The sequence below is a fragment of the Pipistrellus hanaki genome (assembly GCF_964339955.1).
Source record: "Pipistrellus hanaki genome assembly, chromosome: 12".
NCBI classification, from domain to species: Eukaryota; Metazoa; Chordata; class Mammalia; order Chiroptera; family Vespertilionidae; genus Pipistrellus; species Pipistrellus hanaki.
In genome coordinates, this window is record NC_140514.1 from 58,815,672 (window position 1) to 58,830,674 (window position 15,003).

The window sequence follows — 15,003 nt, forward strand, 5'->3', positions numbered from 1 at the left end:
ACCTCCTTCAGCTCTACTGATGACAGGGTGCAGTGTGAGACCGCCTCTTCCTCAGGCCCGCCCCTCCGCCAGGCTCTTCCTACAGCCTAACTGCTCTTCCAGAGCATTCACAGCAGCAGCATGTGCGGCACTGGATTGCTGTGTCCCCTCAGAATGAGCGCACAGACGGGACATCACCTGCTCGGTCGCTGTTGTCCCCCCCCCCGGTGACCAGAGCCGTGCACCTTGTCTCGTGAGAAGTGGCGGGACCCCCTCATGGTCATGATGTTGCTTAGTGGGGAGGGGGAGCAGCTGATTCAGAGGATCGAAGTTCCCTTTCACTTTTAATACCTGAATTTATTATAAGAAAGCAGGTGTTGGCGTATTTGTGCCTTGGAGAGTTTCAGGTTATTGCTGAGCCTGGGGAGGAGAGGACTTCCCCGGAGCAGCAGCCCCTTGAAGAGGGTGTCGATGGGAGGGCGCAGGTGCTGAACCGCCCAGCAGAGCTTTGTGTCCTGGGAAGAAAGAGGCACAGGCATGTCTCCTGCCTTCCCAGGTAAGGGTCCTGGCCGCCAGAGCTCATGAGGCAATGGCATAGCTTGTGAGGGCCGGTAAGTTCCTTGCCGGATCGGCCTCTGATCCCCAGGCAGCTGTGAAGTCTTGGCTCTCCCTCCCTTCCTCATCTTCGAGTCTTGCCCTTTCATCTGATGGCCCCGGCTTTGCCGGCCCCTGAGGTTCTCAGGAGTTCTCCGGTGGGCACCGGACAGGAGTGTCTGTGGCGGTGGAGCGCTTCGGGCCATCTTTTCTCAATGTCCCTGTTGCAGCCCCGGAGGTGGAGCCAGCCGTTCCCTGGAAGTAGAGGTGGGCTGGGAGGAGGGCGTGGAGAGGCAGCCCCCGGGAGGGCCCTCTGCCTGGGGGCTCCCGGAAAGCAGGCGCACTTGTAGGAAGGGCACAGCCACCCATGGCCTGCGCGCTTCCTCACAGCTTGGCCGCCTGCCGCCCACTCACTGCCAGTTACTGATGAGTGTGAGGGGAGTGATTCTGGGCTGCAGACCTCTTCCCATCACGGCCTTGAGGGCATGCGCTGCTCCCAGGGAGATGCCATCTCCTGCTCCCTGGCTGGTTTCCTAACCTCACGGAACTACCCGCCTTTCCGTAAAATAGGTGTGGCTCTTCTCTGTGAGGTGGCTGCCAGGCCTTCTGTGCTGTTGCATGTTAAAGAAGAATGAACATGTGGTGGGTGCGCTGTCATCCTTTGCTTTGCTGAGTGAAGGTGGGTATTGGTAGGAAGGAGGAGGAAAGGAGGGGCGGACAGAGGGAAGCACAGTCCTCCCCGGCCACTCTGCCCGCTCACCTTCTTGCATTGCGTGGTCACGCCTGGCCTGCGCCTGGGGAGTGGTCGGAACACTGGCTGTGACCCGAGAGGTCCCAGACCTGTGCTTCTATTGCATTTACTTATTCAGTCTTGTTACGATTCTTAGAAAGCGAGAATGGGCATGCACAGCTCGAGAGGAAATGGTCTACACCACGGAGAACGCATCTGTGCTTATGGTACAGCCTTTGTAAATATGTCATGATTTTCAACATAAGATGCTTTGAGGAAAATAAGAAAAATAGGTTTTTTTGCATTACACTTAGTAATTTGTGCAGTTATTCAGTGTTTGGCAAGTTAATGTTCAAGAAAAATATTAATTTTTATTAAAATTTTCTATTTTATGTTAATAACTTGTTTATTTCAGCCCTTTGTAGTCAGCATGTCTCTATCAAAATAAACATCCGTTTCTATGAAAATTGAAGCTTTTGTTTTTTTGTGTGGCCCATATAAACTTCAACCTTGTTTATTTGGCCTGTGTTAGCCTTTGAGTGTGACATGCTTGCTCTAAGGCAGTGGTCGGCAAACTCCTTAGTCAACAGAGCCAACTAACAACAGTACAATGATTGAAATTTCTTTTGAGAGCCAAATTTTTTAAACTTAAACTACTTCTAATGCCACTTCTTCAAAATAGACTCGCCCAGGCCATGGTATTTTGTGGAAGAGCCACACTCAAGGGGCCAAAGAGTCGCATGTAGCTCGAGAGCCGCAGTTTGCCAACCACAGCTCTAAGGCAACGAGAAGAGTTCAGTTTGAGTACATTAGTGATGCTTGAAGTAATATTTTAATATTGAAATCACTCCATTAGTATGACTCTAAAAATTGAGTGTACTGTGAAGTCACAAGGGAAATGTGTAGGAAAACTTTTTGGGAGCGAGGGGATTAGTGATGAGGAGGAAAACGGGAACCTACAGAATTCTGTGTTCCATCTTTTGTTTTGGATACATGGTTATTCAAGGTTTTATTGAAGTTCATCATGTTGTACAGGACGCCGTGGCCAGCCCCTGGGTGGTGTGGGGAAGCTCTGTGGGCTGTGTTGTGCTGTCAGTCATAAGGCCCAGCTCCCTTCCCTGATTCTCTCTTGCCTCCATATTTGAGAAACTCAAAAGTTAAAACTCCATTTACCAGTTGGGGCAGAAATAGGTCTACCGGTGTGTGTATGTGAAACACAGTTTTTCTTGTATTAGTGCACGAAATTCATGCACTTGGGGGGGGTGGGTATCTCTCAGCCCAGCCTGTGCCCTCTCCAATCTAGGACTCCTTGGGGGATGTCCAACTTCCGGTTTTAGGCCTGATCCCTATCATCCCCTAACCACTCCCCTGGCAGCCTGATTGTCCCCAACTATTCTTCCCTGCCGGCTTGGTGATCCCTAACTGCCCTCCCCTGCAGGTCTGGTCACCCCTAGCAGTCCTCCCCTGCTGGCCTGGTCGCCCCCAACTGTCCTCTCCTGCTGGCCTGGTTGCCCCCCAACTGCCCTCCCTGCTGGCCATCTTGTGACCACATGGGGGTGGCCATCTTGTGGGAGAATGTGACAGTCAATTTGCATATTACCTCTTTATTATATAGCACTAGTGTTTTGTTTTCTCTATGAACAATTGTAAACCTTTTGCCCCACCCTGTATATTTAAAAAAAGACAGGATTCCTTGCTTCGGAGTAGAGACCCCTGGCCGCCCTACATTCTTCTAAGGGAATGCCAGGAGGAGTTCAGATTGATAGTTATATTCAAGATAAACATGGGTCATTATCTTGTGATAATTAAAACATGTGATATATGACTTATTTTAAGTGAGTAAGAATATATATCAATTTCTAGTAGTAGCTGTGTGGGGACTGGAGAAAGCTTCTGGTTCCGTATGCTGTTTGCCGTGTGAGTGAGTGGCACTGATTGTGCTGTGATGGCTGTGTAACGAGAGCAGTCCTCTCCCCGGGAAGATGGCTCCCTGAGGGGACACCCTGATCCAGGTAGTGAGCACTTTGGAAGCTTGGACCCCTGAGTCTTGCCCGCAGATTGCTCTTCCCTCACCCGGCATGGTGCTGTCTACCCGACCCAGGCTGCTGCCTGGGTGCTTGCTTCTGACAGACGGCAGGGCCTGTGCAGAGGGAGGTGTCTCATCCCCACTGGACAGAGAGGTGGTGGTCAGCAGAGGTCCCTGGGCTGGCTGCCGTCACCCTCCTCGCGCGTGGTGGGCTTGGGCTTCCAATCCAGTGCCTGCTTTGGACACCTTTAGGCAGTATTTAAGTATTTAATATGTGAAATGAACTAATGAAGAAAGAGCTTATTTTTCTCCTTTAAAATATTAACATTTTAATTTTAAAAATATTGACCTAACAGAAAAATAGAGAAAGATGAATTCACTATTTTTAGTAGCTTTAGACAGTGAACAGATATGGAAGCAATATGTATTTTATGGGCAGCTGTGCTGTGTGTGAGCACTGACATAGGGACTGTGTGTTATGGGTTTGTGTATACTTCCATTGGTCGGTGATGTTCTTTATTTATTTTTGTTAATTTTTACTCAAGGATATTCTTTCCAATGATTTTTAATTTTTTTTAGAGAGAGTGGCAGGGAAGGAGGGAGAGAAACATCCATGTGAGAGAGACACATCAATTGGTTGCCTCCCACACGTGCTCCGTCCTGGGCCAGAGGTCTAATCTATAACTCAGGTACATGCTCTTGACTAGGAATCAAACCCAGGACCCCACTGCTCCAACCACTGAGCTACCCACACCGGTCAGGGCCTCTTGGTGCTTTTCGATTTGCCACTCTCTTAAAACTTAGTTCTTCACTCTGGATGCTGTGGTCCAGGCACCTGCTCCCGTGGCACCACCCAGCGGGCTGCTGCCTCCCGGGGGCAGCCGCAGTCCTCATGCAGCACTGCCAGGTGTCTGTAGGAAGCAGCTGTCTTCCCTCCCACGTGACCACTGCCCCCGGAAGGAATTGCTCAGGAATCCTCCCGGCAGCATTTCCTCTCTCTTCACCTGTGTTGTCTGTACTTCTCAACCTGCAGGCGATTTGGGCCACAGTGCTAGCTCACCCTCGGGACTCAGCTTGCTGTCTGCCAGCCCCCCTTCCCCTTCCGGCTCCCGTTTGTGCTAGAGCACAGCTGAGTACAGCAAAACCAAGCATGCAGGGCCCAGGCGACAGGCCCTTTCTTTGTGGGAGTCTGATGCAGAGTTCCTGGAAGCTGTCAGTTACTTGCAAGGGCAGGAGCGTCATGGATGCTCCCGAGACTGCCTGTGCCATTAGGAAAAGCCTCTGCAGTGTTCTCACGATCTCAGGGTTGAGAAGGTTTCAATCTGGCCATCTCCTAGAGAGAACAGCGTGCAGCGTGGTGCGTGGTGACTTCCCTGAGCTGCCTGCCGAGTCCCCGGGCAGAAGGGCCGGTCGTGGGGAGTGGGCACTAGGCGCTCAGGTCTCACCATGCTCTCGTTACCGTCCCATTCTCCGTAGACGTTCAGTCTCACCTTCTCTGCCGTTGAGACATGATTTTCCTTAAATGGAGTGTTCCAGATAAGGTGCCTCTGGCCTAAGAAAGGCCCAGCTTTATGTGGAAGCCTTTGATTTTAAACTTAAGGGAAGACAAGCACTGTCTTCTCATTAAATTGCAAGTCTTGGTGATCTCCAACAGACAAGATTCCTCTGTCTGCCTGCTCTTCCACAGCCCTGGTCACGGAAGGGAGGAAGAGCCAATAAACAGATGTTGCTATAATAAGAAATAGTAGTTGCAGGGTAAAATGGCACAAGTTCGAGCCTACCTCCCTCACACTTGGTTTGGGGCTGGAGAACAGGGTGAGGGCAGTGCCACACACCTGCCCGTCTTCTCCCCCAGGGCCTGGGCTGCTGCTCCTCTGCGGCGGGAGTGGTGCCTGGTACCGTGCTTCCCGGTAGTTGGATTTTGGGGCTTTTGCAGACACTTCCTTTTGGGAAAGAGCCTAAAGGGCCTGTGGTTTGGGGGTTTACAGTGCAGAACCGTTACGCTGGTCTTTGTTTTGGGGAGCGTAGGATCTTAGGAAGAGTGGCCAGTGGATGGAGTGCTATGCGCATGCCACTCGGCCACAGGGTCATACAGGGACTATAGTTGCTCTTAAAATAGAAAATATAAGGGGGAGTGGATTGGAATTTTAAAAGTTTTTAAAGACCTTAGTTTTTAGAGCAGTTTTAGGTTTCACAGCAACTGAGAGGAAGTTACAGAGATTTCCCATATATATATGCATCTAACCTTCCCATTTGCAACGTCCCCCACCAGAGTGGTACATTTGTTGAACTTGATGAACCTGTATTGATACGTTATCATCATTCAAAGTCTGCAGTTTGCAATAGGGCTCACTCTGGATGTTGTGCACCTTCTGTGCATTTGGACAAATTTATAATGACAAATATCCATCCCTACGGTATTATACAGAGTAGTTTCACCGCCCTAAAAATCCTCCTCCGTGCTCTGCCTGTTGGTCCCCCTTTCCCAGTTGGATCCTCCCACCCCCCCCACCCCCCAAAAAAAAATATATACTTTTATTGATCTCAGAGAGGAAGAGAGAGAGAAATAGAAACCTCAATGATGAACGAGAATCATTGATCAGCTGCTTCCTGCACGCCCTCTACTGGGGATTGAGCCCACAACACAGGCATGTGCCCTGACCAGGAATTGAACCGTGACCTCCTGGTTCGTAGAGTGATGCTCAATCACTGAGCCACTCTAGTCGGGCCTAGTTGGAATTTAAAAAAAAAAAAGAAAGAAAATTTTATATATATATATAAATAATATTTTATATATATATATAAATTATATATATATATATAAATAATATTTTTATATATATATAAAAAATAAAAATTTTATATATATATAATTTTATATATATATATATATATATATATATATATATATATATATAATTTAAGTAATTGCAAGTAACATTGGTTAGTAAAGTTAAATGGGTTTCAGGTGCCCAATGGAATTCTTAGGGTAAATTATGAAAGGTGGTGAGCGAGGCATCCTGGAGAGAGAATTGGCACCAGGGCTGGCTGAGCCACCAGATGTGTGCCCTGTTAGCTCTTTGGGCTACTTTCTTTTTGTAAAATCAACTATTTTGTTGAATCAGGCTTGCCTGTCCTTTGAACTCAAGAACATATTAGAATGTAAGTTATATGACTTTATGATAAACATAGTAATTGACTTTTGTTAGAATTTACTTGTTACAAATTTAACCTTTACATACCAAAACCCCAGCTAAAACAAGTGCATATATTATTGTAAATAGTACTATATAGTCCAAAAAAGGATGAGAAAACTTAATTTGTGCTTTTTTGTGTAAGCACGGAAATCTTCGGAATGCATAGGAATCACCAGAGACTGGATAAGACAGTCATGGATTCCTGTGTCACTTACAGAAGCCTCATATTGGGTCTTGTGTGGATGTGAGGCCTGCACATTACAGGTGAAAGGGAGACTGAGCTTGCCTTCCTTCATAGAAAAGAAAAACTGACACTCTCCCCACAGCCTCCTTAGCTAAGATGTTCCGTCTCTAAAGAAACAAGGACCACTTCGACATCATTAAGATCAAGGAACAAAGCTTCCATGTTGGGTGGAATGAGGAGCGACCAGTCAGGTCAGCAGGAGGGCCTCTTCCCACGTCGAAGGAGACAGACCTCCGGACCGGGCAGCGGAGGACCGTGTCTGGAGAGAGTAGGTGCAGTTCCTGACAGCTTCTTGCCCTGGCCTGTGGGCACTCACACCTGTCCCTCTGGCATTGGGCAAGGATCCTTTGCAGCTTAGATCTGAAGGGATCCACACCCTGTCTGGCAACCTCCTCCGCCATTTGCCCCATTGTGGTGTTTGCTTCCTGTCACGGAGAGCGATTGGTCTTCTGTCCTGGATGTGCTCTGTCACATACTGTGCTCCTCCTCGTGGGTTTTCCATGCCTCTGAATCTGTTTTAGGTTAAACTAAGCAGAAAGAAAAAGTATTCTGATCTCCAGTATTTGTTGGAAGAAAATTTATCCGTTCTAATGAAGAGGGACTATGCTAATTGACTGTCACGCCCCCACAAGATGGTGGTGCCCAGCCCTGCAGGGGAAGGCATTTAGGGGCAATTGGGCCAGCAGGGGAGGACAGTTGGGGGCAATAGGGCTGGCAGGGGAGGGCAGTTAGGGGTGATCGGGCTGGCAGAAGAGCAGTTAGGTGTCGATCAGGCCGGGAGGGGAGCGGTTTGCAGGTTATCAGGTTGGCAGGCAGAGTGGTTAGGGGCAATCAGGCAGCCAGGCAGGCTAATGGTTAGGTGTCAGCGGTCCCAGATTGGAGAAGGTTCAGGCTGGGCTGAGGGACAACTCCTGGCCGCCGCTGCCCCCCGCCCCCCCCCCCCCCCCCCCACACACACACACAAAGATTTCATGCACTGGACCTCTAATCTATGTTTAAAAGCCTAAGCGACTAAACCATTGATCAACTGGTCGCTATGATGCACACTGACTATCAGGAGGCAGACACTCAATGCAGGAGCTGCCCCCTGGTGGTCAGTGTGCTCCCACAGTGGGAGTGCGGCTCAGCTGACTGACCCGTCCCAGTGGCCCACCTGCTTGTCCTCCCAGTGACCCACTTGCCTGTCGGCAGTCACTCTCTCCCTCAGTAGTCCTGCAGATTTAATCCCCAGAGAATGGGCTAGGCACCGATGGACCAGCGCCACCCACCTCCTGGAAGTTGTCCTTGGGCACAGTGGCCACTTCCCTCCCTAGACACTCTGCAAGGAAGAAACCCTATAAAAGCGGCTGCCAGGTGGTTCCCAATAGCTGATGCGAATGTCAGCAGGATGGGTCTGGATCCCGGCCGGGATGGGTGCCAGGCGTAGGGCTCATGGCTGGTTAACGCTGCTATGGGGGCATGAGCCTCCCTGATCAGGACTGACTGGGTGCGAGCCTGCCGCAGGCACAGCGGGGCTGGGATGAGCGGGAGTGGCAGGTGACCTTGGACTGCTGGTTTCGGCCCAATTCCTGCAGGCCATGCCGAGGGACCCACATGTGCTTGAATTTGTGCACTGGGCCTCTAGTGGGAAATGAGGAACAAACAGAACCCTGCTATCATTGTTGGGAAGCCTGGGGCGGGGACTCAAAGTGTGTTCACATGTGCCTTCAGATTCCGTAAAGAATTCCTTTGGTATGTTCTTTGCTTGACTTTTCTGGTTTGTGACAGGAAAGGAAAGTCCAGGAAGTGAAGCTAAGTTTTATTATTGGTTACTGTATTGACATGTGCAATTACAATCTCTTAAGATATTTATGGGTTCCCTGTGTCTGGCTCTGGATCTCCCTGGTGCCTCAAGCAGAATTGCAGATCTGCACTGATGGGGCCCCTCTCACAAGGGCAACACTGCAGGAGACAGGAGGGCGGCTGTGGGGAAGGCCAAGTCACAGTGCCTGCAGGGGGTGTGAGCTGGGGAGCCCTGGGCCTGGCCTGAGGGTGTGTGGGCGCTGGTTGCCTGTAAGTGGCATCTATCCGGGCATCTGTCCTGCCGTGAACTGCAGGGTTATGGGCCATCGCGGGGCCCCCCGTGACCATGGCTCCTTTTCATAAGTTGGTGTTCTGACCCAGTTATAACTTGAGTTCCTATGTAAACGTTCCAGAATTCTCCAGAATAAAGGGAGAGTGTTCCTTAGGCTCAAGCTCGAGTGTCCCAGTGCTCCATCCAGGGCTCTCGCCGTGGTGGCAGGCCGGGGACCGTTCCTCACCAAGCTCTCAAGTCGTTGGTGCTCAGGGTACCTCGGGTTCTTCGCTGCTCCACTGGGAAATGACCGACTGGGGCAGAGGGTGCAGGGAGGAGGGAACAGGAACTGACCCAGTAGCCTTGCACCGGTGAGGGGAGAAGGACCTAATGTGAAACACTAGTGACAGTGGGGGTGGAAGGGGACCGTGTGATACTCTCAGCAGTAAAGATTAAAAAGATAGAAATACCTGGGGATATAAGTGCATGATGCATTTTTAGGTTCTTGGTCCGGAATTACCATAGAGCTGCGACAAGGCTTCAGCATGTGCCCTCCTTCCCCGCCCCGCCCCGCCCCGCCCCGCCGCTGCGCTCCCCTGGTTCGGGGGACTCTCCCAGCCTTTCCACTCGGGAGCTGCGGGTGTGGAGCCTTCAGGAAGACTCAGGTGGACTCCTGTGAAGTCAAGCACTGGGAACGCCACGGGGAAGAAAGACTGTCAGTCATTTCCAGCAGTACACATTGGAGGTGTTTTTTCTGTCATTTCTTTTTGAGTGCTCAACCTGATTTACAGAAGAACACATTTAAGTTGCTTGGGTTGAGAAGTAACAATACAGAAATTTAACCCTGGAAAAAAAAAGGAGAAACTTGTCAAAACTCATCTGTTTCAATTGTTTATCACATGTGGTTCCTTGGTATTAGTAACAATATTGTTCTATTGGAAAGCATGGTCTATTTCATCATTATTTTTTGGGGGGAAATATGGAAGAACTGATTTGTTGAAGCACCAACCATTCCGTCCTAGTGATTGTGCAGAACAGTGGTGCCAATTATCTTTCTTTCCTCTATTTTTCAGGGTCGACATGTTAAAACAGGTCAGCTGGCGGCCATCAAAGTTATGGATGTTACTGAGGTAAGATGGGGTCACACACATACTTAGCTATATTGGGAGGAGGCAGTCAGGGACTCCTGCCCCTGCCAGTGGAAGAGCATTGTTCTGTTTGGAGAATCATCTTGAGCAAATTGCCCTCCTGTGACAATGTGACCACATTGTGGGTTCATAAGACCCAGTACAATAGTGGGCTAAGTGGTTGCAGATGGTCTCCAAGTAACTAACAGTAGCATCTTCTTAAAAAAAAAACACCACACAAAACAAAATAAAAACACCTCTGAATGATGTCATCCTTGGCAACATAATGGACCATAATTGGAAACATCTTCTAGTGGAAAAGATGAGATTTGAGAGGGGATGGGGAAGTCACATAAACGGAGGAGAGTCGAGGGTGGGGGAGGGGAGCTTCTCTGGGGCCACATTTGGGCCATTTCTTTATTTTTAACATGGGGAAGAAAACAGGTCCAGCTAGTTCCCAGAGGTTTGAAAACAGAAACATCTGCTAGAATGCTGAGCAGACTGTTGGCAAAATTTAGTAGCAAAAAATGTTCTTAAAATGGTCACGTGGGGTTTACTGTGTGGTGGAAGGGGAAGTCAGCCCCTCCACATGTGCCGGTGTGCATGCATGTGCTAAGTCATAGTGTTTGGACTGTGCCATTTCACTTACATGCAGATTTTTTTTCCCAGTAAATATTGTTAAAAGTACTTCCTTACGATTTTCTTAGTATCTTTTCTGTTGCTTACTTGGTTGTAAGAAGACAGTAGGTAGTACACACAGTACACAGAGTATGTGCTACTTAAGGCTTCTGGTCAACAGTAGGCGATTAGCAGTTAAGTTTTTGGGGAGTCAAAAATTATAAGCAATTTTCAGTGGTCATCACCCCTAACCTGTTGCCCCCCATGTTGTTCAAGGGTCAGCTGCATGTTCACCAGAAATTTACTTCACACTCTCATTATTTCTTATAACTTGTTTAATCTGAATAAGGTTTACCATCTTATATCATAGATTATAGGGAGCGTTAACCAGCAGCTTTGGGGGCTTGGGTATTTTTAAATCAAGCCCCAATCCCCCCAATCTGGGGTCTATGGAGGGAGGTGTGGCAGGTGCACTAGCACAGTGAGTGGTCTGAGAGCCACTCGCCGCCCTGCTGTCCAGTGTGTGTAGGGAGCGGTGGAGAGCCCGTGGTCTCAGTTGCCGGCAGTGACAGAGCTTTCCAGTGTGAGGTGTGGCTCTGTGAGTAACTGCTCTTTTCTCTGCCACAGAGGACACGGGGACTTGCAGCGGAAAAGTGCTGCTGTGTGATTGATTGGCTAGAGGTTCTTGTGGCACTGACTGCTGTGCAGGGTCCGGTAGCACACGGGGATGTGGCTGTGTGCTGTGGGCAGGGTCCGGGAGCACACGGGGATGTGGCTGTGTGCTCTGTGCAGGGTCCGGGGAGCACACGGGGATGTGGCTGTGTGCTGTGGGCAGGGTCCAGTAGTACACGGGGATGTGGCTGTGTGCTGTGGGCAGGGTCCGGGGAGCACACGGGGATGTGGCTGTGTGCTGTGGGCAGGGTCCGGGGAGCACACGGGGATGTGGCTGTGTGCTGTGGGCAGGGACCTTCCTGGTGTACAGTTTGTGGGAGATGGATGCTTTCCAGTAGATATGACTTTTAAGATAAAGAGCAGTAAAGGAGCAGCCAATTCTGACTGTAATTTAAGTAAAATGTCGAGTTGTCTTGTGTGGGGCTAACAGTGTTTAGGATGACCATCTCCTGACCCCTGTCCATGTCCGGCGCTGGCACCGCCCTGGGAGGCCATGTGGCTACAGGCCGTGCTCCGTGACATTTGTTAACACACGTCCTGGCAAACTGATGGGTGCCTCGTAACTGTCACCTTGCGCAGTTTTTGAAGCATTTGTAATTCAGAGGGCTGGTGTTTTCCGCACTTCTCGGGGCTGCCTGGCCAGCTCCTTCCCCTCGCAGGGAGGCGGGTCTTCCCTGTTGAGGTCCTCCTTGCGAGGCCTGGCTCTGGTTATACATGTGCAGGACATGGTCACTGTTTAAAAATGTGTAAAACATAAGAGCATGTCAAGGAGAGTTAAATTCTTACTCTTTCTCCTCCTCTCCCCCTAACATAACCACTGTGGTGCTCGGCTGGCTTCCTATTGTCGGTCTGTGAGCAGAGCTCCAAACCCCACAGCTGTGTGCAGCAGACACTTTGTCCACAGCTGCTGAGTTATATACAAAAAAACAGGCCATGTTGGAAAGTGCATTTTCAGGACTCCTTGAAACATAATCATGCACAAACCATGTGTGGGGTGAAATGGACACCAAATGGCGAGTCTTGAAAACAAATGCAAACTCAATCAAGCCTCTACTGTCCTGGCCGCTCCGTCCTGTGTCCACACAGAGACCTCTGTGCTATTGCTTGGGCAGAGTGGGTAGAGGACAGCGTGCAGCTGGCACCCCAGGAAACATGCCCTTGCCTGACCCCCATGGGAGGCCTCTTGGCGGTCCTTTGAAGTTAGTTGTAGGCATTGGCCTGGGTCAGACCTGGGAGCAAATTCCTGTCGACTGAAATCTTTCTGCTTTCAACTTCAGCAGGAGGAGAGCAGGATTCTACGTGGTTTTTGACTTCTCAGTTTTTTCTAGGGAGCAAAAAGTTGTGAATGCTTATTTTTGGGAAAAATCACTAACTCTTGAGTCAGTTCCTTAAGTGAAATCAAGAGGCAGTTACCATGCCAAAACCGGTTTGGCTCAGTGGATAGAGTGTTGGCCTGTGGACTGAAGGGGTCCCAGGTTCTATTTCGGACAAGGGCATGTACATTGGTTGCGGGCACATCGCCAGTAGGGGGTGTGCAGGAGGCAGCTGGTTGATGTTTCTCTCTCATCGATGTTTCTAGCTCTCTATCTCTCTCCCTTCCTCTCTGTAAAAAATCAATAATAAAATATTAGGGGGGCGGGGGAGAGGCAGTTACCAGGCCCCTCTCGTTCCTTAGGCTCTGAAGACCAGAGAAGAGCGGTGTGGGGGGTGAGTGTGGGGCCACTCTCTGAACAGCTCGGCTTCAGCAGTCCCAAGTGGGTGTGCTCCCTAGTGGCCGCCCCTCACCTGCTTTGATTATGGACCTGGACCTGGAACACAAAGCCAGCAGAACATTCATATCTCCCCTTGGGGATAGGTGTTAGGGACTGTAGGAAGCCAAGGGATTTAAAAAGAGAGGCATTTATTTGCAAGAGATGTAAAGATCCTATATAATATATGGCTAATAGGCAAATCGTCCCCTTGGGAGTTCGACCGATCAGGAGTTTGATCGCTTGCTATGACATGTGCTGACCACCAGGGGGCGGCGCTGAACAAAGGAAAGCCCTGCCCGGCCATTGGCAGCCAGGAAAGGAAGGCCCTGATCCGTCCTGATTGCCAGCCAGGCCTGGGGACCCTACCCGTGCAGGAATTTCATGTACCAAGCTTCTAATCTCTTTATATTGCTTCTCAGATTTTAACATTTTAAGAATTGATTATCTTTAGGATTTTGAAGAAAGCTTGTAATTTATGATTGGCTGTGGGAAGGGTTTCAGGAACAGGTTAAGGATGTGTTCAAGCTGGGCATGACCAGGACATGAGATCTAGAATGTGTTGTTTTGTTTTTGAAATAATTATAGAGTCACATGAATTTGCAGATAAGTATATAAGGAGGTCCTATATACCCTGCACCCAGTTTCCCCGGTGGTATAAGTATACTAATAAAAGAGTAATATGCTAATTAGACTGGGAGACCTTCCGGAGACCTTCCAGACTTCCTTGTGGACAAAGCCTGGGGCTTGTCTGGCCTGCAAACCACCCCCAGGCCTTCTTCCATTCTGCTCCTCCCCCAGCAGGGACTCCCACCCCATCAGGGGGCTGTCCAGCCTACAAACAGCCCCAGACCTCTCACCCAGGCTGCTTGCTCCACCGCAGAGACTCCCATCCCAATGGGGGTGTGGATGGCCTGCAAACAGTCTTCAGCCCCTCGCCCAGGCCGGCCTGCCCCCCAGTGAGACCCCCACCCTGATGGGGATGTAGCTGGCCTGCAACCCCTCGGCAGCCCCTTGCCCAGGCTGTCCCCACCCTGATCTGGGACCCCAACCCTGATCAAGGACTCCCTTCAGGACAGACCAGCTGGCCCCCACCAGGCCTCTATCTTCTATACTAATAAAAGGGTAATATGGTAATTTGACTGGACATCCTTCCAGACAAAGCCATGGTGGCGAGGCCAAGGCAGAGGCAGTTAGGGGTGATCAGGCTGGCAGGGGAGAGAGATTAGGGGGATCAGGTTTGCAGGGGAGATCAGTTAGGGGGATCTGGCCAACAGGCAGATGAGTGGTTAGGAGCCAGTGGTCCTGGATTATGAGAGCGATGTCTGACTGCCAAGTCTAGGCCTAATCCTGGCAGTCGGACATCCCCTGAGGGGTCCTGAGTTAGAGAGAGTGCAGGCCGGGCTGAGGGATACCCACCTCCCATGCATGAATTTCATGCACTGGGCCTCTAGTCCTATAATTAAAGAGGTAATATGCAAATTGAACATCACTCCAACACACAAAGATGGCCACCACAAGATGGCCAGCAGGGGAGGCCAGTTGTGGGCGATTAGACCAGCAGGGGAGGGCAGTTAGGGGTGACCGGTCTGGCAGAAGAGGAGAGTGGGGGGGAGAAGCAGACTGGCAGGGGAGGGTAGGTGGGGGCGACCAGGCTGACAAGAAAGGGCAGTTAAGGGTGACCAGGCCAGCAGGGGAGGGAAGTTGGGGGCAACCAGGCCTTCAGGGGAGGACAGTTGCTGGGGGAGGGGGGAGCAGGCCTGCAGGGGAGGGCAGTTGGGGGTGACCAGGCCTGCAGGGGAGGGCAGTTAGGGGCAATTGGGCCGGCAGAGGAGCAGTTACCGTATTTTTCGGACCATAAGACGCACTTTTTCCCCCCCAGAAGTGGGGGGAAAAAGTCCCTGCATCTTATGGTCCAAATATAGCCTACACATATACTTTAAAAAAAAAGTTTTTTTACTTGCCCGGCTCTGTGTGGTCTCTGTGTGCTTGCCCGGCTCTAAAATGGTTCTAAA

At 50.3% G+C, this 15,003-nt stretch overlaps 1 protein-coding gene across 50 annotated transcripts in view; it reads left to right on the forward strand.

Moving 5' to 3' along the window:
• MAP4K4 (mitogen-activated protein kinase kinase kinase kinase 4) overlaps positions 1–15,003 on the forward strand; it is a 176,466-nt gene that overhangs the window by 64,254 nt on the left and 97,209 nt on the right. For all 50 annotated transcript variants that reach the window (XM_084900441.1, XM_084900446.1, XM_084900452.1 and 47 more), the window contains exon 3: positions 9,897–9,953. In XM_084900441.1, the coding sequence (XP_084756567.1) occupies positions 9,897–9,953 (57 nt within the window). The remainder of the gene's footprint in view (positions 1–9,896; positions 9,954–15,003) is intronic.